The sequence below is a fragment of the Peromyscus californicus genome, unplaced genomic scaffold (genome assembly GCF_007827085.1).
Source record: "Peromyscus californicus insignis strain IS unplaced genomic scaffold, ASM782708v3 Scaffold_12__1_contigs__length_115047231, whole genome shotgun sequence".
NCBI classification, from domain to species: domain Eukaryota; kingdom Metazoa; phylum Chordata; class Mammalia; order Rodentia; family Cricetidae; genus Peromyscus; species Peromyscus californicus.
Genome location: NW_026294413.1, coordinates 109,904,665 through 109,931,740, shown reverse-complemented (window position 1 = coordinate 109,931,740; position 27,076 = coordinate 109,904,665). Strand labels below are relative to the sequence as shown.

The window sequence follows — 27,076 nt, the reverse complement described above, 5'->3', positions numbered from 1 at the left end:
GTACAAAGAATTAAGTACTAAACTAATGGTTTTCTGAGTCAACCTCCAGGCAGCCAGATCTTCCTCTAAAGACACGAGGCGGGGGTGAGGATAGTGAACACATACTCTAACTTCTCATACTTCAACAACCATCTCTTGAACTCCTGTTTCAGTCAGTGAACTGAAACATACAAATGGCTTGAGATCACAGATAACAAGAATTATTGGTGAAATCAATGATTTTCCCGAGGAGGACGACTTTGTCCTTCTCTTCCTGGGGACACTTAGTGTATCTGTTAACACAGCACAGGTTGTCACTACTGCTGGGGTGTGGGTGTTACTGGCATCTACTCAGCCTATAGTTTAGACTTATTTATCTTCTGTCCTTTCTTCCTCATTTTCAAGAGCATCTTAGAAACTGTTAGCATGTGAAGATGGTACTAAGTCCCTTGGAACTAAGAATTAACTGTCCTCAAATGTGAATCCTGGAGAGTCTGAGAAACCCTGGTCACCTCTTCCAACTTAATCCACAGAACTGTAGACAGGCCTAGGAGCTGTCTGCTCCATTTGACAGGACTGGCATGGCTATCCATCTCTGGTGAGCCACTGGCATGGGCTGTCTGGCCCTGCACCTCTGCAGCATTGCTCCCCAGACATCCCCTCTGTACTTGCACACTCATCCCAGCTCCAGATGTTGGTGAATTTCATCAGAGTATCCTTGAGTGTGGGGTACTAATAACCTGCTCTTCACTAACACAACTTTTCCCTAGAACTAGTTACGACAGGGCTGGTTAGATTTCTTTAAAAGCTTATCCCAAAGCATCTCTGGGCGAGTCTGTTCAAAATAAAGCTCTGCTTTAGACACTCAGCCACCTCCTCCCTTCAGATGTGCCTGCTTCCTGCTTGGCTGAGACTTTCAGATCCCAATGCACAGACTTGTCTATTCTCAATATGCTCTTGTTTCTTTTCCATTCTTCAGGGCAGCTCAGCCATGGTCCTGATTCCAAATCGCATCCCTTAGGAGATGTGGACTGTAGTAACTCTGCAGTCCATCTTCACTGTCAACTTGGTGAGATTCAGGATCACCATGGAAACAAGTCTCTGTGCAAGTTTGTGATGGATTTTCCAGATTAGCTTAATTGAGGCAGAGATTCCTCCCCTATATGCGGGGCCTTTCTATGGACTGCAGTCCCAGGCTGGATGAAAAGGAGGAAAGGAGCGATGTTCATCTCTCTCTACCTCCTGACTAGATGTGGCTCCCGCCGCCGCCGTGGCTCCCGCCGCCGCCGCCGTGGCTCTCGTCAGCGCCGTGGCTCTCGCCGCCGTGGCTCTCACCGCCGTGGCTTCCCCACAGTGATGAATCGTGTCCTTGAACTATGACTGAACCCTTATTTATGTTGTTTTTGTCAGATGTTTGATTATAGCAAAAAGACAATGAACTAATTCCACCGTCTGCTCATACCTGCTGTGTGCAGTTATGCCGCCCGTGGACCAGGGCAATCCCTTCTTTGCCCCGCCTCTGTGCACTGATGCACTGGTGTGAGCTGCTAGATGTGAGTTTGCCATCCTGACCATACCTACCCAATTCAAGGCTGAGAAGTGGACCAAGGACAGGCCAGTCTGATTCTCACTCTTAAAAAGGGAGGCACAGAAAAAGGTGCCCCCAGGAGCCAGGTTACAGTCCTACAAAGTCAGGGAGCCAGTGGGCTGGGTCCTAAGCCTGCTGTGAACGGCTGCTGTCTCCAGGCTTCATGCTGCCCCTTTCAAACATACTTGATGGAGCTTCTTCTCCCAGTTTCATTTTCAAGATTCTGTTTCCCTCCTAGATGCAGAATATATTTACAGGGTATTTTCCCTTCTCTTCCTCCTCTTACACTTTTTTAGAACTCATGTTTCCTGCATAGGCCTGCACTTCAGAGGCAAGAAGTTTTGGTCGCCGATTTTGTGGGAATGCCCTTCCCACCCACTCCGCACTTGCAAGGACTTCCTAGCTCAGTGCAGGGCCATTTCCAAGTACCTCCTCCTATGTATTCTTTGGTTTCCCCACACAGAAAACTCTGCAGTTCTCAGAAATGAAGGGCTTTCTGTTTTATATTCAGATGAACACACAGGATCTCCCCCAGCTGTGAACACACAGGATCTCCCCCAGCTGTGAATATTCACATGCCCTAAGAACTAGGACTTTGCTTGTCTTCTTAGTTCCTCTTTCTATTGAGTCATGATTTATACATTGGAGATAAGTCTCTGAAATCAATCAAGTTAATAATTTTTAAAAAGGTGTGGCTCAGGCCTGGTAACACAGTCCAGATGGCAGAGTACAAGTGACCTTGTGCCAAAAGAAAATAAAAATAAAAACTTGGTGGCTTGTTAAGTACTTTGATAATTTTCATCTGATTTTTCCTAGGCTATAATAAGATGCCCATGTACATATAACTAAAATTCTTTCTTTGGTTTTTCCATGAGGAAAGAGCACTCACATGTGCTATGTTGTTCATATATGTGAAGACAAAGCCTATGGAGGCAAATGTTTTCTTCCTTTGTCATGAATTCCATGTTTGATACTTACTACCTATGTCCTGCTCATCTGCTTTACTTTATGAGCTGGTTTCCAAAGATTTACCAAGCAGAAAGTAAATCATGGAATGCTCTAGAAAACAATTACCCAAGAGAATAAGTATAAATCAGAGGCATTCAGAGACACTGTGCTCAGAATGTACTCGTGGAAGGAACTTCGGGTCCACAGATAGATACCAAAAGGTCCCACAGAGGCTTTCTTTCCTTTCCTGTAATTCTTCAGAGAGTCTCAGTGTGTGAGATGAGCATCTAAAAATGATCAGCATTTTTAATTTACAAAGAAGGCAGTTTTTCTGGACTTTGACGAAGAGAACAGATTCAATGTAGAATTTGCTAATATCCTTTGTTTCTGCTGACATTACTTTCTGGTTACTTCACTTGCATCACCCAGAACAGGAGCCTTTACCATTCATCTTCAAAGGACAACAAGCCTGGCGTAGTGGAGCAAGCTGATAGTCCCAGCTACAAGGAGGCTGAGGCAGGGGGATCACAAGTTTAAGACTGGGTTGGACCCTGTCTCAAAAACATTTTTTTTAAAAGGGACTGAGATATAACTCAGGCCCTAGGTATATAGTTCAAGCCTAGTACAACACACACACACACAGACACACACACCACCACCACCACCACCACCACCAACAACAACAACAACAACAAAAATAAACTATGAAAGAATTAAAGTCCCAACATGGTGTTACATACACATTAAGGGATGATGGTCCAAAACAATAGCAGTTTTGGGGAACTGCAGTCAGTACACTTGTCTGTAGTGAACGTTGAAGATCTGTCTGATTTGAAAAGGGGGGGGGGGCTCTTCCAAGCAGATCTCCCCTAATCCTGCTCAAAGCTGTATTTGGAATAGATTTTTTCTATGAAATCTCATCATTAATATGTATATCTGAGGATTAATTCTTACATAATGTTAAGTTCTTAATTCCTCGGAATCATTTCCATTTTCCTTTCTGTTTGGTGTGTGTGTGTGTGTGTGTGTGTGTGTGTGTGTGTACAAAGTATACCCCGGTTTCAACATTACCTGTCAAATTTCAGTTCTGACAAATTATGCCAACCTCTACCTAATCCAATTATTCTGTATAATTAAAACAGTTAGTTTTATATTACAACTGAGCATACTTTTAAGGGGGAAATAAATCTCTCTTTTCAATTTTCTACTGCTTTAGTTTTATCCAGCTTTGCTAACTGTGCTTATGGTCTGTCTATAAAAATAAACTTAAATGTAAATTATGATTTAAATCCCTGTGGGCAAGCTGTTCTGCCTTATTTGTTAGAAAGCAAATAAGACCTACTTTATAGTCTGTTTACTAAAGTGAAATTTCAAAGTTGGGGTTGTAAAACATTAACTCTATTGTTGCTGTAAATGCAAAAACCAGCAAGCAAAGCAACGTTCTCAGGACAACATGAACATCTTTAAAGTAACCCATTATCTGATGTTTTTCTTTTAAGGTAAAAGCTGATACAGGAGTGTTGTATGCAATTATACATGCTCATCACCCAAGTGGCTGTTCCAACAATCCATCAGGGCAGAAGACATCAGTTTGTGTCTAACATATTTGTGTATTTGTGTGAATATTTGATTTTGATCACCAAGATCATTTGAGCATTTTTCCTGTTCTGCCTCTCTTACCCAAATCAAATCACTACCCACACCTTGAAAAGCAATGGAAACAAAGGGGTCCTCTTCCCTTAAGAACCTGTTACATTTGTGATCTCAAGTATATTCACCTCAGACTGTCATATGAATTTAACTGAAAACCCCAGGATAAGCGAGGGGCTCATAAATCAGATGAACCCCACTGCTTCCTAAGGAAGACTTTACAGGTATGCAGTTTCATGGTGGTAATGGTAAAACATTTAGTTTCTCTCTATTGGAGGTGAAGCAGCATGTTTTTCCTTCTGTTAACATTTACAAATTAGGAGAAACTTTAGAAGGGTGTTCTACAGTGACATTTGCTCCCACGAGCACAACCAGATTGGAAAGAAACATTCCCAGGCGTGAATGAAGGCAGAGGAGTATAGGCCTGCTCCAGTCTGCAGCTCTGGAGCTGCAGCCCCTGGATCAGGGCCATGACACAGATACTGCAGATGTAGACCAGATGAGACTGTGTGTACCAGCCCTCACAACTGTCCTCCAGCTTCAGAAAAAGCACTGAAGGTGACCGAATCAGAAAGGTGTTCCTACAGGTCTAATGCTCAAGACTATGTGTTCAGTTCTTTATGTGGGGGCTACGTTATAAAATCTAATGTGTAATTATTAGCACTATCCTTGAGCTGAGAGTGGGTTACTAGCTGTGGAGCCACACGACTATATCTTAGGAGATGGTTTTCCAACTAACTGGTGGCTCAGCCCCTGCACACAGATGCTAATTCTGGTTTCCCTGTTGACTTAACATTCACTCATTTACACTTGCTTGCACACACCTCTCACTCAACTGTGGGCCCTTTTGTGTCATTCTCTGAACCATGTCTGTTCTCTTCAGTCACTCCCCTCTGAACCACTGTCACATCTTGCTTGGATGACAGTGGGCGCTCATGTCCCCTGTCCACTCTCTTAGAAACACAATATATATAGAATTCTTACTCCAAGAGTTGTAAAAGAGCAGCTTACTGGGGGAAAATTGATGCCATAAGTCCATCAATTTTAAGTGTATAACTCAATGCTTTTTGGTAAGTGTACAGTACTGTGTAACTATTGCTCAGCTACAATATTAGAACAACCCCCCCCCAATGTCTCTTGCACCTGTTTGAAGACAAACCCCACTTACCATTTCAAGCAGCTACACAGCCATTGTATCCATGGACTTGTATGTTCTTGAGGGCTTGTAAAAGCACACAGCCGGTGGTTTTGCATCTGGCTGTTCTTGCTTGGTGTAGTATTTTGAAGCTTATCTCCATTGTCTCAGGCATCAGAACCAAACTCCTTTCTAAGGCTAATAACACACCCTATGTGGTTGTTTTCTGGAAGCTATCACTGAACTCTGAATTAGAATACTGCAGAAATGCTCAGCATTCTGCTTCTCCTCCAACTCAAGAGCTACAAAGTATGCAGCAGTTTGGCTCCCTGTAGGCCTCCTAATATCACTGAGATGAAAACTGAGGCCTCTCTATGGCATATAGGCTTGTCTGACATGCCTGGTATCTTCCTCTATGTGGTGGTTTGAAAAAAATTGGCCCCCAAAGAGAGTGGCACCATTAGGAGGTGTGGCCTTGTTAAAGTAGGTGTGGCCTTATTGGAGGAGGTGTGCCATTGTGGGGGTAGGATTTGAGGTCTCTTTTGCTCAAGCTTCCCTCGGTTTGATACTAAGACCACTTCCTGTTGCCTGGAAGACATAGGACTCTTAGTTACAGCTCCAGCACTGTGTCTGCCTGCACACTGCCATGTCCCACCATGATGATAATGGACTGAACCTCTGAACTGTAAGCAAGCCACCTATACTGAGTGGTTTTGTATGTCAACTTGACACAAGCTAGAGTCATCAGAGGAAGGTGCCTCAACTGAAGAAATGCCTCCTTGAGATCCAGCTGTAAGGCATTTTCTCATTTAATGATCAATGGGGGAGGGATGGCCCAGCCCATTGTGGGTGGTGCCATCCCTGGGCTGCTGGTCCTGGGTTCTTTAAGAAAGCAGGCTGAGCAAGCCATGGGAAGCAAGTCAGTAAGCAGCACCCCTCCATGGCTTCTGCATCAGCTCCTGCCTCCAGGATCCTGCCTTGTTTGAGTTCCTGTCCTGACCTCCTTCAGTGATGAACAGCAATGTGAAGGGTAATCCTAATAAGACCTTTGCTCCCCACTTGCTTCTTGGTCATGGTGTTTCGTCACAGCCACAGAAACCCTGACTGAGGCAGTCTTACTCGCTTCCTCCTTCCTCACAGACTCTGGACAGTCACCCTTTCTGTCTAGGAGCATGACCAACTGACTCCACTTTGGGCCCGTGACCCTGCTCCTTCCTCGTTTGACCATGCTTTGTTCCAAGCACCAGACCTTGACAACTTGAAGCCACAACTCAGGTGGCTGTTCCTGATTAGTCAGTCTCAAGGGAGCCCCATCCCTATCTGTAGCATCCTATCCCTCTTCTTACTGTTCTGAAACCAGGTCCACTCCTACTTAAGGATCTTTTCTTATAGACTAGTTGCGTACAGGGCAGCTGGGATGAGGGACCACAGGTTTAGAGTCAAGTATGACTGACTACCCCCATCTCTCTGTTGCATGTTTGAGTGCTTGGGTGTGTGTCCCTGAGTAGGTGTGTTACTTGTGTGTGTGAGTGCACATGTGTGTGAGGTGTACTTGCACATGTACACACATGTGCATTGTGTGTGGAGGCCAGAGGTTGACATTGGGTGTCTTCCTCACTTGCTCTCCACCTTATATGTAGGCAGGGTCTCTTGTTGAACCCCGAGCTCATGGATTCAGCTAGTCTACTTATCCAGATCACCTGGGGGGCGGGCACGGGTCTCCTGTTTCCTCTGCTCCAGTTCTGGGATTGCAAATGGCTGTCAAACCCACCTGTCATTCTGTACCTCTTCAATGCCTCTTTATTTAGAGTGTCTGCAAGCTATTTCTCAAGTACCAGGGTATTTCCCTTATGGGGCAGGTATTCTCTTAGTATATTAAAAGAAAGCACAATAAAAATCCAAAAGAAAAGAGAAAATTATACAAATTATACATACATATACACACAAATACTTATCAAAACTTAAGAAATCTATACACATAAAACAGTTTTCTCTATCTAAAAAATGAATATGGGGGCGAGAAAAGTTGAGGTGGTGGATAATGAAGTTGTTAGGTGATCTTTTCTTTACTGGAACTAAACTGAGTTGAGTTAACCTCAGTTCTAGGACTTGTTTGACAAACCTACCTCACTTGATACAAGAGGTCCTATCAGGATTTGGTGTCTCGGTCACTGGTGATCGAGGAAAATAAACAAGACCCTATTTTGATTTTTTATTACATTTATTTATTTATCTGTGTGTGTGTGTGTGTGTGTGTGTGTGTGTGTGTGTGTGTGTGTGTGTGTGTGTGTACGTGTATGCATGTGCCCATGTACAGGTACATGTCACATTGTGTGCATGTAGGTCAAAGAAGAATTTGTAGGAGTCAGTTCACCCCACAAGGGTCCTGGGGACTGAACTCAGGTCATCAGGCTTGGCAGCAAGTGTCTTTATCTGCTGAGCTGTCTTAGGCCCTGAACGTCCTATTTTATAAATGACTTAGATGATCACTATAATTGTACGAGACCTGGAGCTTTTCCACAATGTCCTATTTGTCTCTTGTGCATTGCCACTCATATACTTTAATCCATAACTGTTCTTTTCTGCTGTTTCTACCTGAGATCAGCACAAATATAACCAGGGCATTAACTGCCTTTACCTCCATGTCCAAACATGCACTCTGTGTGCTTAGCTCCATGAAGTGTCACTCTGCAGCTAATACAATAATTCTAATCAGGCAGCTCTTTTCTGTAACCAGGCAAATGGAGCAAATTGAGATTGCTCAGTGAGGTAGGGGATGACCTTCATTTGAGCACAACGATTTTCTTGCTGTTTGTACACAAACAGCTGAACCGCATCTTAATTCCAGCCTGGAATTTGAAAGCTGCAGTGAATTCTCTGAGGTTGCCAGACACAAAGACAGATTCCTGATGGAGAAGCTGATGAGAGGGAGGTCTCCAAAAAATCCATTTCAGCAAGGGCTTGTCAGCCATGCACTCCTTCCCCTCAGGATACGAGATAATGGAGGCCGACTGGATGTGTTCATTCCAATCAAGTGACCAAATGTCCCCTGCTTGTCCTAAGATGTCAGACTCTCAGAGTACAGTCTAGAAAGTTAGGGTAAGCCTGGAGGAGCTAGTTAATGGCCTTACTTCTCAGCATGTAAGAAATGACTAGCAATGGACTAGTAATACCATCTCTATGAGTATATGCAAAGTCACCGCACCAGCTAAGTATAAGGGGTTCCATTACAACATTATCCACAACTTGCATGCATCTGTGGGTGGATAAAACACGGACACTGCCACAGATCCAGCAAAGCAAACTGGAAAACATCATCAAATATTTACAGTGATGCTTACTGGATATGAGGATCATGAGTAATGTTTAATTCTCTTTATATTTTTCCCACTTTGCACAACCAAATTGTCAATATCTTTGGTTAAAAAACATAACATCAAGGCCGGGTGGTGGTGGCGCACGCTTTTAATCCCAGCACTCGGGAGGCAGAGCCAGGCGGATCTCTGTGAGTTCGAGGCCAGCCTGGGCTACCAAGTGAGTTCCAGGAAAGGCGCAAAGCTACACAGAGAAACCCTGTCTCGAAAAACCAAAAAAAAAAAAAAAAAAAAAAAAAAAATCAATGCTCAGCACTGAGAACAGAAACAACAAAACTCCAAACATACCCCCTCCATTGAGCAAACACCCTCACCCAAGTGCAGTGTTTGGGGTTAAGTGTGGTTGCTTTCTAGCTTCTCCTATTCTCATGCAGAGTGAGCATTCATATAAGCAGTGAAATTGATGCCATATTATTTCAATGACCACTGGTCCTCAAAAGAGGGTGTCTGTCCAGCCCATCACATCATCTTTCCCCACATACTACTGAAGCTTCATTTTTTATGAGTTAAGATTTACTGACCATTTTTCCATGCCAGGTCTTATATGAAGGCATCCTTATATGCACATTTTCTAAGTACAAAGAATTTACATCTAAACTGCTCTAGAAAGGAAAGTCAAAGGGCATCTGGTTGAGAGACAAGTGTCTTTTCTTCTTTAGTCACACCAGCTGATGTGCGGTGTTACTTGCTTTCATATCCTGATGATGGTAAAGACTATCATTTCATATTTTTGTACAGGTGCTTTGCTTAGTCATTACATTCAATCAGCCAGCCTCCGGTGTCAGTGCTGTGAGCCTCGTTGTAAGGGAAGGAACTGAGTTTCAGAGGGATGTGACAATTCACCTAATACAAAAGTGCCATCTGATCACAGCACAGGGAAACAAACCAGGGCAGCAGTTTAGGAATGCTCAGAAAGGAGGAGCCCGCTGCTGCACTCCAACCTCTTAAGCACTGGCCCTAATCAGAAGGAAGGGGGGTGAGTGGGTGCATGAAGACCCGTTCTTGGGGTGTGGGACTCCAAGTAAGACTCAAAGGCGGCTGTGCCCTGGAATAATCCTCTTGTACACTGTAAAGATTTGCCACTGAAATTGATGTAATAAGACTCTGATTGGCCAGAAGCCAGGCAGCAAGTATAGATAGAGTGATCAAACTAAGGATGATGGGAAGAAAAGGGGCGGAGTCAGGAGTCACCAGCCGGATGCAGAGGAAGCAAGATGAGACTGTCATACTGAGAAAAGGTACCAAGCCATGTGACTAAACATAGATAAGAATTATGGGTTAATTTAAGTGTAAGAGCTAGTTAGTAATAAGCCTGAGCTATTTGACTTATTAATATTTATTATTAATTAATAAATTAATTATTTATAATTAAGATAAGCCTCTGTGTGATAATTTGGGAAGCCGCTGCTGGGTATTTGGGAGTTGCTGGCAGGACAGAAACTGCCTATAGGGCTGCAACTGTAAGACGTGGGAAGATGTACTCTGCACTCCTCTTGCCTTTGAGAAACAACTCCTATGCCATTGGATCAACACACCCTATGAGTCTCCCCTCTGCTGGAAAAGCCCTGTTTCAAGGGTGCTCACATCTCTTTTGGCAAAATAAGCTCCTTGCTTTCCAGGGGTGACTGAAGGACTTGGTAAGGTCTCTTAACATCTCTAAGCTTCTGTTTCTTTCTATTTAATGAGAGGGTACTGATTTCTTGTGTGTGTACATGTGTTCAGGAGTATGTGTTCGTGTGTGTGTGTGTGTGTGTGTGTGTGTGTGTGTGTGTGTGTGTGTGTTTGTACGTGTGTGTGCGTGTCCATGCATTCATGTGTGTGCATGAGTGTGGAGGTCAGAGATCATTCTCAGGTGTAGTTCCTCAGGAGCCTCCACCTTGCTTTTTGAGACAGGGTCTCTGGATGGGACCTACACTTGTCAATTAGGCAGGGCTGGCTAGACAGTGAGCCTCATGGATCTGGCTGTAACTACCTTCCCAGCTCTGGAATCATATCTGGATGTTACTGTGCCCCACATTTTACATGTACATGGATGCTCGGGAATGAAGTTGGGTTTTTGCAGCAAATCCATTGCCAATGGAGTAGTCTCCTTAGCCCACTGATTTGATACAATCTTGTAGTACTTAGTGAGATCATGGTGGGATTTGGCTAACACTACTCCATGAGAGGCTGCAACATGCTGATGCTTGCACCTTTATCAGACAGCCTGATAGTATAGTTTTCAACAATCCCACAGGCAGGTTGCACTCCTGTCAAATATGGAGATGCCGAAGAAAAGAGAGGAACATCTGCTTGCCTAAGGCTGCCCAGCTGGTGAATGGTGAAGGCAGGACTTGGTTGGTTCTGTCTGTTGTTGTACCTGATAGCAGCTTTAAAGGAATGGTGGAGCATTTGTGACTGTAACCGTTTCTGGGAGGGTGGGACTCATCACATTTAGGGCTCTCTCAGAGCTTGCTGTGTGCCTTACTGTATTTCCTTTGAAGACGGGGACACTGCTGATGTGCAAGTGTTGAGTTACACCTGCTGGATGCACTGACCTGGAACACCTGTGCTGTGTGAGTGACAGCAGGATCATTGCTGTTTAAACACCTGCAGTGTTTAACTCCACAAAACAGCTCAATTTGTGGAAAGGAAATGAGCCTTTTATAGTCTCTAAATGCCCAATCCTGTTTAAAATGCCTTCCTTCCCTGGCTTTTTAGGAAGGCAAGGTATCAAGATAGTGAAAAGTACCATCTCGTGTTTGGGTTTTGGCTCAGCTATTTATTATCAATGCCATTTTGACTAACTCACATAACCTCAATGGATCTCAGTATTTCCATCAACAAATGGGTATAGCAGTGTCTTGTAGGTCTTAGCATGGTACCTAGTCAGTAGAACTGACTGACTCAAAGTTAATGGTTACTACTTTAGATCTAGGCCCCCTTTTATTCCCATCTCCCCTTCCTCCCTTGAACAGTGTTAAAGTCAAGATTGTAATAGCAAAATGACTTCTATGAAATTGATAGTGTTTAACAAATGTTAATTAATTTTCATGAGTACAGTAAGGCACAAAGAGTTAGGTTGTTGGCCCAAGGTCACATAGCGGAGGCAAGAATGTGGTTCTGGGATTCTTGACTTTGTGTTCTTACTCACGACAGTCGTATATTGTTCCAGTCCCTGTTGAATCTACACCAAGTATCTCTTGTCTTATTACCAATGAGGGGTTAGAGCAGCAGTTCTCAACCTATGAATCTCAAACCCTCTGGGGATTGAATGGCCCTTTCACAGGGTTCTCCTAAGACCATCAGAAAACAGATATTTATATTACTATTCATAACAGTAGCAAAATTATAGTGATTAAGTACCAATGAAATACTTTTATGGGTTTGGGGGTCACTACAACATGGGAACCACAACTGGATTAGAGTTTCTGGCCTGAATCTCAGTGTTACAGGTAAATAACTCCATGCCATTTCTATCTATTCTGTTTCTGATTATTTAATAACAAAAATTTACAAAGCACATTCTTAGTTTTCCATCATCTACTCACTATTAAAGTGTTCATGAAATTTGCCTTTACATGGATTTTTTTTTTTTTTACACTCAGAGGGACTTTCAACATCTGACCACCTCATCCAGCCACTCCTTGATCATTCAGTCTCAGCTACAGGTCCTGTCAACTGCCATATGTTCCCCACCATGGCTCCCTTCCCAGCTGAATGAGAGAACTGCAGAGTAGCTGAGGTGGAAGGGATCTGAAACACTGCTTATTAGGACGTGGGGAAGCTAGGAAGGGTACTGTCCAGTTGATGATTGACAGGGGGTGCTGTGGGATGTTCTGTATGGCAAATGTGTTGCTCTGATTGGTTAGTAAATAAAACACTGATTGGCCAGTAGTCAGGCAGGAGGAAGTATAGGTGGGACAAGGAGGAGAAGAATTCTGGGAAGTGGAAGGCCGAGAGAGACACTGCCAGCCACTGCCATGACAAACAGCATGTGAAGATGCCGGTAAGTCACAAGCCACGTGGCAAGGTATAGATTTATAGAAATGGATTAATTTAAGATATAAGAACAGTTAGCAAGAAGCCTGCCCTGGCCATACAGTTTGTAAGCAATATAAGTCTCTGTGTTTACTTGGTTGGGTCTGAGCGGCTGTGGGACTGATTTGTGAGAGAGATTTGTCCTGACTGTGGGCCAGGCAGGAAAACTCTAGCTACACAGGGGGAAGCTAGGAAGTTTAGTGTCCAGTTGATAATTGACAGGGGGAAGCTAGGAAGGGTAGTGTCCAGTTGATGATTGACAGGATGGGTAATTGCTGATGGGATCAGAGGCAGAACCTAGAGTCTTCTGTCCAGAGCATGTTCTCAGCACACAATCCTTCCTCCATCTTTAGTTTCATTGGTTGTTTCCCCTGCTAGCTAACCTTGCCCTTCCAGGTGCCACACAGAGTGCTTTTCTGTAATTCTCTGGGCCCCTGGCTTGGGTTCTCGGGCTTGAGAGGCAGGGCAGTCTCTGAGCATCCTGAATGGTGGTTATCATTTTACTGATTCTGAACTCACATGTCTTCGGGGATTCTGGCAGAATAAATTTCTAGGTCAATGTTGTCTTTTACTATTTGTGATTTAATTAACTCTAAAAAAACCTAAGCTTTATCTCCGAAAGAAAAACCAAGAGAAATGGTGCCTGGGTTTCCACTGCACAGCATTTCCCGTCTAATGACTTCAGGACTGTGCGGGTGTGGGGTGTGGAGGAAGTGGACAGGGAAGGAACCACTCTCGGGACTGTCTTTTTTTCCATGTGGGCTCTCCAGTCCTAAAAAGCTGCAGCGGCACCTGGACAATGGGTTAGTCTATCCCAACACATGTTTTCACATTTGCTTTGCTGCATGGCTCTACAACTCCAAAGGTCAACTCTTATTGCACCCACCTTGGCAGAAATGGTGACTTCTAGAAACACTATGCCTTCCCTCTGACTATCAGACTACTGAAACGATGGTCCCTAAGAAATTGGAATTTTCCTGGGAATCCCATGCTGGGAGAAAAGGAAGAAGCCTTGTTCCAGGCAGACAAGTAGGCCGTTTCCTAGGAAAAGAGTTCACACAATTCTGCTATGTCGGGCCACTTTGCAGAGACTAGAACTCAGGACTGCTTGGTTATGCATAACTCTGGCCCTCATGTCAGGAAGCAAAGATGGACACGGGGATCACTGAGTTTCTTTGTCTCTCTTCCCGATGTGGCCACATTGAATACATCTCTCTTTTTCTTTTGCTTTTCCTTGTTGGATTGTCCTACTGAAGTCAGGTGGCTGAGCACACCTTGGTAGGGCTGCCAGGACACAAGCTCTGACCCAACAACTTGGTAACATTGTGATTCTTTGCTTTCATGCCAATGCCTGGACAGCAATATGTGCTTACTACATATTTTCAAAACAACATAGTTGTGATTCTAAGTTTACTCTGTTATTTTAGATGTTCTAGATTTTAAGATGGCAATCCGATCATCTGCTCCCTGGCCTAAAATCTCCCCAAATTTTCACCGGAGCCTTGGAATAAGTCATCCTTCTTGTGGCTCAGAAGGCCCCAACGTGTCTGGCTCTGCTGTGTTCTTCTGGCTTTCCTTTGGGATGTTTGTTGGACAGTACCTAGTGACACTTTCATTTCTGCTGATCATTTCTGGTCTCACAGTCTTTGCATTTGCTCTCTCCTCTTCCTGGGATGCTTTTCCCATGACTGACTTTTCCTTCTTCATTCTTTGGGTATTAGTGTGAACATTCTATACTTCAAGGGGCGTCATTGTCATTGGGGACCTGAGTCATCTGCACTTGCACGACTCTACTATGGCAGCTTGTTGGTTCCTTCAGGGGCACGGATTATAATCTGGTTGTTGTCTTATACACTATTCTTGTGTTCATTACTGATGCCCTTTATTAGGATGTTTGCACAGAGTCCCAAAGCTGGGTATATACACGTCCAGCCCTAGTTGGACAGATGGGAAGATTCCATGGAGGAAAGACAGACCCTTACCCTATCATGCTCTCCTTTTCACATTTCAGTTGAGTGAAGCAGAAAAGATTCTCCGCTTCCAGGGAAGCCATTCCGAGGCTCTGGACACAGAAGACATTTGGTAAAATGAGATGGAAAGTGCTGCTGTGGAGAAAAGGATGCATGGGTCCAACACTGGGAAGAAGCAAGCTGCTTTGTAGAGGGCTAATTGTGTGGGTGACTCAGCAGCACACCCTATCTTTGCATGAGCCGGTCATGAGAGCCCGACTCTTCTATATTGTGCTATTCAACAAAGAACACATATCACAGAGGAAAAACGGTATCAAAGTCAGCGCACTTGCTCTTCTGTTTTTAAATACAGACACAGCAGACTGGGCGCCCTTGAGAAGAGACTAGCACAGTGGCAGAGTTTCTCAGCCAAGACACTTGACCTTCCCAGTCTCTTGGAAATGGCAGGGAAGAATCTGATTGTGATTTCTGATCCACAGCAACAATGGAATTCACACCTTGTGGCTTGTCGTGGCTAATGAACTTGCCGAGTGGCATTTTGGGTTTTATGCAGAGGAGCGTGGTTTCAGGTAAGTGAGAGAAACACTGGGCTGTTATTCAAATGTTCTTCTGCAGAAACATGATTTAAATACTCCGGTATTTAACCTTCTCAAATTGTGCATGCTATTTTAGAGCAGAAACTTACACTGTGCAAAATTCCCAAGAAAGAGTGATTCTGGACAATATCATTCCATTCAGGGAAATGTCATGTTTCTTTTTTTCCAAGTTAGAGTGGTTTGCAAGCCAGCTTCCCAGCGTGCCATCTCTATAGCTCCACATCGTCCCTGTCAGCAGGATCACCCGCATCCTGTCTCAGTGCCATCTGTGTTATTATGCACTCAATGCATTTTCTTTAAGTTAATTCAGCCTTGAAATATTAACATACTTCTCTAAAAGGGGAAACTCATTTCCCTGTTGGCAAAAAGACACCAGCAGCAGTAGCCATGATGAAGAGTAATTTCGGGGAGTCTGAGGAGAGTAAATGCCAACTGCTCTTGTCTGCTGTAGGAGGCTCTGCCTCAGGCCTGAGGAGATGCCAAAGGCCTGTTAGCACCAAATTAAAATGACCTCCTGGTTCTGCTCAGTGGAGTGGGCAGGTGAAGAAGTGGAAATGGAGCAACTGCTTTCTCTTTGATTTGATGTCATTCAGTGCCATGCTTTGGTAATACTTGAGATCTCTTGTTATTCCTGGAGATAAGAACAACACCTGGAAATGTCACCCACAGCAAGGATGGCCTACTCTGTCCCAGAGAGATGAACCTGGAACCACAGACTCTCCCTCTTCTGTGTGTGTCCCGAGAAGACTCTATTCATACAAGGATCCAGTTTCTTCTGCTTCTGCACTCCATGTTTTCCTGCCAGAAGCAGAAATGATGTGTTGCAAATGGACACTATGATTGCTAGTGAGCGTAGCTCACAGCAGCATCTGAGCATATACTGTTGGCTTACTACCTTAAAAACCCAGGAGAGGAGGAAAACAGAGCTGAGTGGATATGTGGCGTGCTCAAGAATAATCTGCATGCTGCAAACATGTGGATAAACTGAAGAGTGAGTAGAGGCCACAACTCAACTCTGAGTATGAAAGATGGCCCCACAACATCCATAACTCTAAGATTATAAAATGCTTTCATTTATTATGAAATACATCTAGCCCATGGACACAGAACACTTAGTTACGCAACTGATCCAATATGACCTTGCTGAGATGTTGAGAGGTGTCCTGGTTACAAGGGAGGAAACACAATTGATAAAAAGAAGTAGGAGAGAGCACAAACTCCCGATTACTATGGCTGAGCGATACAGACTAGGGTTTCCAGTAACTGTTCAAAGGTACCAGTTCAAATACATTTAGAGCATGATTGAATTTTAAAAACTGTTATATAGATATATTTGCCACTGGGCTTTTCAAAGCTCTAAAATGTCTGTGTACAATGAGTAGTTCCCCAGTTCCCCAGTTTCCCTGATATATTGGCTAAGCTCTTACAGTCAGTCCCTGCCTCTGCTCTCCTTGAGTATACTGTATGGAGACCACATTGTTGGGTAAGCTGAGTTAAGTAACATCTTCCTGAATTTGTAACTATACTTGAAAAAAAAAAGGACAAAAGACAAATTCCCTGTAGACATGTGATAACCAAGATGCACTGTGCAGCTACTGGCTGATATTTGGTAGAATCTGAGTAACAAAATGAGCTTGATGGAATACTGGTCTGGAAACATGTAAATGAGACACAGCCAACAGCTGGTTGGAAGAAAACAAGACTCAAAATCTCCGGCAGGAATAGGGCTACTCTAGGCAGGGTTACTAGGTAATGAAAGATAGTTTGTAGGATAACCAAACTCAAATGCCAGAAATAACTCAGATCAGCAGTGGGGAAAATTGTAAGGAGAGGAAATAAAAGCCTCCAAGGAGAGAAATGATGGAGAAGTAAGTCCCGATGAAAGAGGACGAATGTAGAGCTGTGCAAACAAGGCCATTTATCTTTCCAAGTGAAAGCAGGCAGAAGCAGAGGAAATCTGTACCCCTGAACTATGATGAAGGAGAAGGTAAAGGAGATCTCTGGGGAAAGAACTGTGCATTTGGGAGTGGATGAGTGCAGGACGAAAGGACACTGCATCATTAGAATAAAGAAAGGGACAGGAAGTTGACAGATCTCAGAATCTGGGTATATGTCTTCAGCACTGCAGATGGGCTAACTCACAGCACACTCCTTCCCTTCTCATGGCAGACATTACAAGTTGATCATGACATACTTTCTTCCTCCTGGATACAGATTTATCTCGAGATCCTCAACATAGCACACTAGGTAACTCCTAGCAATTTGACGGACTTGAGCTCAGTTAGGAAGCCTGCATTCTGTATATATTAAACTGTTGGGCTCCACAAGGCCTGGGCGTGAGGCTCAGTGTAACTTCCTGAGGCTAGCTCGAGTTTGGCTACCTGTCCTGGGACATGACTTACAGGGACGAGTGACTCAGCACTACCTGACCTAAAATCAGCCTCTGCCTAGTAACTGCAGAGATGGCATCATCTCAGTGGCCCGCTAGCCTCATCCCGTATTCCCCCCCGGCCCCCCGTCACCCCAACCTATATAGGTTCACTCCCGATACAATAAAGCGAGTTCCTGCTTCTACAAGACTCCCCGCCCAGTGTGTTTCTCTGTGGTAGACAGGAGGGGGCCGGGCATCGACACTCATCATCCTGCTCAGCCCCAGGGAGAGACTGGCTGGACCAGACCTCCCTTTGTCCTACCTGTTGGTCAGACTGACATTAAACAAATCATCAAAATCTCCGTGAGGGTTCTGTAATATTCTCTGATGAATAGGGACTCAAAAGAGCATTCTTCGCTACACAAGCACATTTTGATGTGAGGAGTTTATGTGCATGGATGCCATAACCTCCACAGATGGGAGCAGATATGCTATTTCAGGTGTACCTAATGCTAACATAAACATTTTATACTCATTTCTATCATGAAACTCTGTTTTAAATATTCACAAGGGCATAAAAATCTATTCATAATTTACCTTGGAAATTGACACTGTTTCACCTAGTAAAGTGATGTGAGTTACCTTCGAGTTAAAATATCCCCTATGAAACAACAGATGGGAAAGCAGAGCTTTTCCCCTTCCTCTCTTGCAACACCCTCATGCTGAGTCCCTCCTTTAAAAAGTTTGGCAGAAACATTACAAAGTCCCTAGCCATTCCCTTGCTCCCAACCCCACCATGTAACACACACTGAAAAGGCTAAACAGCGAATCACAGCAGCATTGATGAAGATCGGGCCACTTGAGGAGACATACATCGGCTTTCAGCACTGCCAGTAAAAAGAAACCGCAGCCATCATCAGTTAGAACAAGGATCAAAAGGGAGAGGGGGCTAGCACTCAACAAGTCACAATGGCCTCCATTTCCTCCTGAACGTTTGTGAGTTCCCCCGCCCCCAACACACTTCTGGGCAACTGGGCATCCGAGGCATTGCCTGTTCATATAAAGAACCACTTGAAGGCAGACAATACCCTCAGCCCTTCTCCAGCCTGAGAAACACTCGGTTCTTCCTTTGAACTATTCTGTTTGAACATGCTGGTGAGTTACTAATGTTCTGCTAAACAACTCCTTAAGGCTCTGGGGAGGAGTCACGGGGAGGAGGGTGTACCTTCTGATGACTCTTGTGGATTAATGCCAGCCACGAAGATGAAGATGCTCATTCATCTATGCAGGTATTATGGAGATTGGAAAAGGAAGGATGGAAGCAGTGGTGGTGAGGGAAGGGAGGAGCGATCTCTTGGGAAGTCTCTTCACCCAAACAGATAGATCTTCACTGCTGCCAGCCATTGCCCCAGCATCCCAACTCATCAACTGCCTCTCCTTGGACCTTCTGCTGCAGCTGGAAGGAAGGTGTCTCTTTCCCATCGCCACCCATTCTCTCGTCCAGCTTCGGAGACTCCTCGTTCCTCCAGCCCCAACGGAGTCTTCTATGCATTCCTCTTTGCCACAGAGCCATTGCTAACCAAGCACCATTCATGAGCTCTTCATTCCCATGGGTGCTTTATAATACTACAGCAGATGTCTCAGGTACCCCCAAAAGAGACCTATTCAGAAGCTGGTTCAAGTCCCCCAGGTATTACCACTCAAGCCACCTTTTCCTCGTTATAACTGTATTTGTCCCTAAGTAGCCATGGGGTATTGGTTCTGACCTTCTCCCCACTGATGCCCAAGTCTTCATAACAAATCACAGAGCACTTATGAATAACCTATGCACATCCTTTCATGGGCTCCAGATCTCCTCTAGGTCATAGGTTCCTAGTGGGAAGTACCCTGGAAACAGTCGCACTGCTTAGAGAAGGGCGGCAACTCTATACACAATCTGTGCCCAGACGGGATTTTTAGTTTTGTTTTTGAGACAGGCTTTCTCTGTGTGGTCCTGGCTATTCTGGAACTTGGATTAAAGGCATGTAGCACCATGCCTGGCCAATCAATATTCTTTTTTTTTTTTTTGTCAAAAATTTCAATCCACAGTTGATTGAATCTAAAGAAATAGAAACCACAGACAAGGCAGGCAGACTGTATTTATAAATACATAGTTGTGATGTCTCCACTAAACTGTGAGCACTGTTAGGCTCACAGTGACCATTTTGGCTTCTGCTGTGCAACAATACCCTGCACACACCCGGTGATATGTGGCTAAAGGCTTCAGAAATGGGGCTGTTGCTTCGACTCCCTTTTTTAACTTTGAAGGAACCGGGATCCTTGTCATAGTTGTCAAACAGAAGTGGCATCAAGGCAGTGGCCGTATCTTAGTGGTTGTATCTCAGTGGCTGTATCTCAGTGGCTGTATCTCAGTGGATGTATCTCAGTGGATGTATCTCAGTGGATGTATCTCAGTGGATGTATCTCAGTGGATGTATCTCAGTGGGTGTATCTCAGTGGGTGTATCTCAGTGGATGTATCTCAGTGGGTGTATCTCAGTGGCTGTATCTCAGTGGCTGTATCTCAGTGGATGTATCTCAGTTGGAAGATCCAGGGCATCATAAACCAGGCATGATGGCATATTCCTGCAACCCCAGCTCTTGGGAAGAGAAAGGAGGAGGATCATAAGCCCAAGGTCATCCCGGGCTACATAGTCGGTTTGAGGCCAGCCTGAACTACATGAGATTGTTTTAAAAAAATGGAGTCAAGTCCCTTGTTTGATAAAGAAGGTGTGGACCTTCTAGGCTCCTCTGGGAAAAAAGGCCTTTCCTTTGTTATTGGCATAAACAAAACCAAAGGCAACCACCTTGGTGAGATAAACCATGGAGAAAGTACTCACGTTGGTTTAGAAGCCTCGGCTTGATCAGTCTGCAGTTTTTCTCCACCCTCTACCTCCATTGTACAGTATACAATGCGATTTGGAGCCAAGGATTTAAGGCCCTGAACTTCCATGATCACCACCTGAAAACAGAATCACATAAGATGGATTTAATGCCAATGCCAGAGGCAGCATCACCCACAGGAAGAGAAACAGACAAGAAGCTACAGTGAAATCCACCAGGGCGGCCATGGCTTCTGCCTGGCTTTCTTCACCAGTTACTCAGGGGCCTTCTAGGGAGAGGATGTAACTACAATGTAGCCTATCACCTTCCAGATGGAACAATGTGGCTCACTCAGTCACTCCCCTGTAGTGTGAATTGAGTGAGGGGCCTTGCACACGCTAAGTAAGCGTTATACCCGAGATTGACCCCCATTCCTCTCTCCCTCCCCTCCTCCCTCCTGCAGTCCGTCCCCTCTTCCCTCCTTTCTTCTGCTCCTTTTCCTTTTTATCTGTCTGTCTCTATACTTATCTCTGTGTCTCTCTTCTTACCTCCTCCCTTTCTTCTCTCTCTCTCTCTCTCTCTCTCTCTCTCTCTCTCTCTCTCTCTCTCTCTCTCTCCTCCCTTTTTTCTTTCTTTCTTCTCTTTCTTAACAGGGTCTCACTTAAATGCCCAGGCTGATCTTTTACTTGCTGTGTAGCCCAGGCCTTGAACTTGGAATTCTGCTCCTCTGCTGCAGCCGCTATTCTAGGTCTGGCTCAGTGATTTGCTAATTGAGACGCTCTCATGGTCAGACAGGTAAGGTAAACCGGGCTACTCTTCTCATGTTAAGCAAACAGGAGGAAAGGGCTTCATTCTGCTTTTTTTTTTTTTTTTTTTTTAAATATTCTAGCTTTTTAGGTCAGCACTTGGCAGAAACACAGCTTGTGTATCAGCTTTTCTCTTGATAGCAAGCTAAGCAATAGTAAAGACCTAAGAATCAGCCGGTGTCACCCAGCTTTAGGGCCACAGCTGGGGCAGGAAGCAGTGGAGACTATGGCAACCTGGAGCACACAGGCTCTATCCACAGCGGACGCTGCCACTTGTCTGTTCCTAGCTCAATGACCAGATACTCCGCTTTGTCCTGCTAGAAAAGAGAGCTCTCAGTCAGAATTATGATCAGAAGTTTGATTCTGAAATGCTGACAATCTGAATAGGGAGAAATAAAATGTGTCAGCTCCATGTATACTACTTTCATAGCTATTTATGATCTTTGCACGCCAAGGTTGTTGAACCTCAAACCCCAATATATATGCAGCTTTACAGTCTCTGGTCTAGCCTCAGCTCACTTACAACTTGGGGGATTTCTTATCCCCACTCCATTCAGTCACCTGTTATTCTGACAGTCATGTGATGGTGTACTCTGCCACAGGAGCAAGGAAGAGAGGGAAGGGACACTTGTCAACACCCAGAGCGAAAGGACCTCCTTAGTGACTGACCCACAATGAGAAGCATCCGGGGAAAATTACTCTTTCTACCAAAGGCCGTTACAAAGGAAAGAGAAGTGGGTACAGGAAAAAGACACATGCTTCTGGGGGGCTTTGGTTCAAGAAAGCACATTTGGGATGTATAAGTCTTAACTTTGCAGTGTGATAACCCACAGATTCTCAAGCAGAATGATTCAAATCACTGGCTGAGCTTGTAAAGCCGAGGTCACCGGTTCCCCTCCTGAGCATCTGCTCAGTGGGTTGGCTTTAACCAAGGCCTCCTCCCCTCTGATGTTTCCCTGGTGGTGCTGCTCCTGGGGCAGGGGCCACACTTCACTCAGGAGCCCTGTGCAGCCTCGGGATGTGGGAAATGATCTCGCATTTAACTCCCTTCCGATTTGTCTTTTCAGACCTTCAGAGGCTTAGCTTTCTTTTTCTTTTCTGTCTTTGTTTTTCTGGAGAGTGTGTGATATGCATGTGTAGATGCACATGTGGAAGCCAGAGGACAACCTCAAGTGTCTGGCCTGGCCGTCCACCTTGTTTGTCACAGGTTCTTTGTTCACTATAGGTTAGCCTGCCTGCCTGCCAGCTCTGAGGAGTCAGTCTCCTGCCTGCTGTAGGAGTGATGGGTACAGGTGCTTTCTACAGTTTTGGGACTTAGGTGGATTCTACAGATCTGAACTCTGGTCCTCATGCTCATGTGGCAAGCACTTTTCCCACTGAGCCATCCCCTTGGCTCCACCTCCGTGATTTTACCTGCGAAGTAGGGATACAATGTGTATCTGTTATTGCAAGTTTATATACCGGGGAGAAACACATGTAAGGAAGCGGGATACATTGTGGAAAGAGAACAGTCTGAAAGATCTCACTTTAAGTCAGATTCGGGGCCTATATAAGGTGTGCCATTTGCAAGTGTCAGGCTTTGTTTGCACATCTGCAAACACCTCAAGGCCTTTGTGAAAAAGGATTCGCACAGCAGCCTTCCACAAATACCTGTTGCTTTGCAACAGCACTCACTGCCCACATTCAGGACACAGCATGCTGGACCTCTTTTCTTCTTGCTCAAAACTGAGCTTGTTCTCCTTGTCTCTTCCAGCCATCCAGTTCTCTAATTACTTGAAATATGTCTTGCACCAGTCTGCAAACTCGAATTGTAGCCCGCCCTGCTGCTGTGACGTCCTGTCTCCACCTGTCCTTGTTACCCCCACTCACTGCGATCCCCAAACACATCCACAAATAGATGTGCAAAGGCTCTGGCTGGCGGTTCTACTGTGGTGTGCCTTTAATTTTCCAATTAAAAAGTATGTGGGGACCCAAGGGCATTGCAATCTGTGCTTGTATTTACAAGCCAAAGCATTTGAATCCTGTGTGCAGAGAGTGTGGCTGAGGTCGTTCCAACACCTATATTTCAGATAATCAACTATTTACTATTGAGAGCCAATAATGAATTAGAAAATTACATACTTAAAAGCTTCATGAAAGTCAATAAAATACTTTTTTTTCTTCCATCTGTTGGAAGACAAGAGGGAGTAGGGAATAAATTGCCACCTTTAATTGGCAATAATCAAATTCAAAGACACCTAAGCAACAGCATTCAGTACCTCAGGTGGCAGTACTTAAAAAAATTAAAAAGGAAAGTTTCTGTGACATTACACTGATGATTTTTCTCACACGCAGAGTTCTATATTTAATTAAGATCCACCTCTGCTGACAGCAGTGTGCATGTGGAAACACTGCAATGTGAAGAAGGGCTCTCCCTCTGAGCTGAGCAGAAAAAACAATTTACCCACAGTTAACACATAGCACCCTCAATGACAGTTTATAAGATTAAGTTAGTCTTTCCATACTCTAATTAAATGTACAGAAAGTTGATCTGTTCTCTTGATTCCCTAAATCTAGGATCACCAGGCAACTCTTTTGTTTGTTTGTTTGTTTTGTTTTGTTTTTTTGAGACAGGGTTTCTCTGTGTAGCTTTGTGCCTTTCCTGGAACTTACTCTGTAGACCAGGCTAGCCTGGAACTCAAAGAGATCCACCTGGCTTTGCCTCCGAGTACTGGGATTAAAGGTGTGTGCCACCACTGCCCAGTCACCAGGCAATTCTTATGGGATTTACTATGCCCGTCTTCCCTCCCTCCTTCCCTCCCGCTCCCTCTACCCCTCCTTCCTCCCTCCCTCCATTCCTCCCTTCCTCTTTCCCTCTCTTTCTCCTTCCCTTCTTCCTCTCTGTCTCTGTCTCTTTTTTTCTGTCTCTGTCTCTTTCTCTGTCTGTCTGTCTCTCTCTTTCTCTCATACAAGAAAAGATTTTGGACATTTTATCATGAAGCAATAATAAATAATAATAATATTTGAGGGAACAAAGTGGCTTACCTTGACTTGAACATTATAAAAAGTTATCAAAATACCACATGTGTATAATTTTATGTCAGTTATATATATGCATATATATGTATGTATGTGTGTGTGTAGGTATGTGTGTATGCAGATTTTTGAGTGCCATTGACCTTTGATAAGCTATATGTGGTTCTCAAACTTTGGAGTACATAAAAAAAATACCTAAATCCAAGTCTAGTGTGACAGGCCCATAACCCCAGGTACTCAGGAGGCTGAGGCACTAGGATTACAAGTTCAAAGCCAGTCAGGGATATACAGTGGATTCAATGCCAGCCTGGACAACATAGGGAGACCTTCAGAATAAAAGATAAAGACTAGAAATACAATATCCCAGTGGCCAAGGGCTTGTCAAGAACATGCAAAGCCTGTATTCAACCCCCAGTATGGCAAATCAAACATCCCCTGTGCTTAAATAGCTCGTTAAAGCATATCCCAGGCTGTCCTCTTTCCTCACAGCTTTCTTGAGGCATATTTGTGTGCATACAATCATCCCACTCTGGGTGTACAGCTCTGTGACTGTTTAATAAGCTTATCAAGTTGTAAGACAATCATCTTAAATTGCACATACCAGCAATACACCATATGTCTGCCCATTTCTACCTTCAACCTTACATAACATACTACTAACCTCTCTAATACTGCAGATTAGCCTTCAGGATGTTTGATATCAGTAGGGTCATACTACAGGTCACATGTTGCAACTGACTTCTTGTCCTAAGTGTAATAATACTGATGAGGTTCATCCATATCAATGTGTGTTTCAAGAAGTGTTCTTTTTACTTGCCAAATAGTATTCTGCTGTACAGATGTGTTATATTTTCTTCCTATCCATTCACTCATTGAATGGGATTAAGAGTGTTAGTATTTTTGGCCATAATAGCAAAAAAATACTGACTATGCTTCTAAACGTATTTGTGGGGACATGTATTTTCAGTTCTATTGGGTGGGTATTCGAGCATAGAATTACTATATAACGTGGTTGTATATTGAACTTTTTGAGAAAATGCTAACTTAGTTTCTAAAGTGGCTGTGTTGTTTTATATTCCTATGAGTTATAGACTCTGGTTAAGTGGGACTTTAATAGTACTCAGCAGTCTGAGTACTGACCAGTTTCCAGTGAATTTTGATGCTGGTGGATCAAAACCACTCAATAGGAAAATACGAAGAGCCAATGTGTGAAGAGACATTATAGAGGAATGCATTGATATGCAGAGTAAATCAACATTAGCCTGGACAGATTCTTACACTAGAGGCTGAAATAAACTAAAACAAAATGAAACACTCAATCTCAAGGCTGTACTACCATACAGCCACCAGGAAAGATGATGGGAAAAAGAAATATGTAACTCATTTCAATGATGCTAGGTCATCCCTCTCAATGTAGGCTTCTAAAAATCTTCCCAGAATCCTTGAGTACTGCTTTCAGACAGGGGGAAACTACAAAATTACATTTGGCAGGTGGTTCTATAGATTGAACTTCCTTAGGAGCAATGTGGTTCCTGGCGAGGGGGTGGTATACTTGCTGTGTGTACACCAGTACACTTTCAGGGATTTGAGGCTTTTACCTCCAAGGAGAAGGACAGCAGGACATCTGACTTGGACAGCTGGTTCTCACTCTCCTCGCCCATGTCAATGATGGAAGCGTTGTGGCTGCGTTTGAGTTTCTGCAGCTTGAACTCTCCACCCTTGGACACCGGCATGCTCTCCAAGTTGGCCATGAGCAGGTTCACAGAGGACTTCAGCTCCTCAATGTACATGTTCTCCATTTCTTTGGATACAAATTTAGGAAATTTGCGTTCCTTGCAAATAAAGGAAAAAATATAATCAGACCCAATTTACACAGAAAGTTTGCACATCAGAGTCCCCACTTATGATCACATCAACCATTAGTGAATTTGCCCTGATGTTATGGAAGTGTGTTAGGAAAATATTCCATCTGGATGTGGAAAGGCCTGCCTCTACTTATTTATAACGTCCAACAGGTAGGAACCCAGACATAAACATCTAGTAAGAAAGAGGAAAATGTTTGATTATAGCTCTATTTTTTTTTACCCTGGTTTTCTCCAGAAAATTTGATTTATGGAAAGAAAAATGGATGATTTTTTTTTCAAATCCAGTCCCAATTCCAACATTTTTTTTCTTCTTTGTTAAAATGCAGTAAGGTTGTTTGTAAGTTTAGAAACAGAAGCACATCCTATTTCTGGAAGTTGGTAGAGATTTCTCACAGGAATAATTAAAAAATAGCTCATTTGAAATGTTCCAATCATAGCCTTTGGCTATTTCTAAGAATACTTACTATTTCCTAGAAAAATTGGAAAAAATAATGAAGTAAAGAAAAACATGATTACAATTCCTCAGGAAAGTAGCAGGCCAGTTGATCATCGGAGCTGACCACTGCCATTCTTCCTCCTGGCTCCTGGCTTCAGCAGGGAAGGCAAGAAACCTGACCATGCTACTTGCTTGTCTGCTTAGACCTTAAGTTGCCTGAGTGCCTTGAATATTCTCTGGATTGGTGACCTTATCAAAGAGCCATTTCCAAGCTGCTACATGAAATTGCCCTATAAACCCTACTTTGTAGTCTACTGATGGGGTGAGAGGCAAGTCAAATCTGTTTGGCTTTCATTTTATTTTATGAGTTATAGACAAATCCAATTTAAACTGGTATAAATAACTCAAGGAACTGATTGGCTTGGAAATGTCCCAGGATAAACTCAGCTTCCAGTGAGGCTG

General features: G+C 43.9%; 1 protein-coding gene across 13 annotated transcripts in view; it reads right to left on the bottom strand.

Annotated features, from left to right (window-relative positions):
* Window positions 1-27,076, bottom strand: part of Cadps (calcium dependent secretion activator) — a 445,492-nt gene that overhangs the window by 210,672 nt on the left and 207,744 nt on the right. For all 13 annotated transcript variants that reach the window (XM_052734121.1, XM_052734120.1, XM_052734114.1 and 10 more), the window contains exons 5-6: window positions 25,912-26,145; window positions 20,510-20,631 (exon numbers count right to left, since the gene is read on the bottom strand). In XM_052734121.1, coding sequence (XP_052590081.1) covers window positions 20,510-20,631; window positions 25,912-26,145 — 356 coding nt within the window. The remainder of the gene's footprint in view (window positions 1-20,509; window positions 20,632-25,911; window positions 26,146-27,076) is intronic.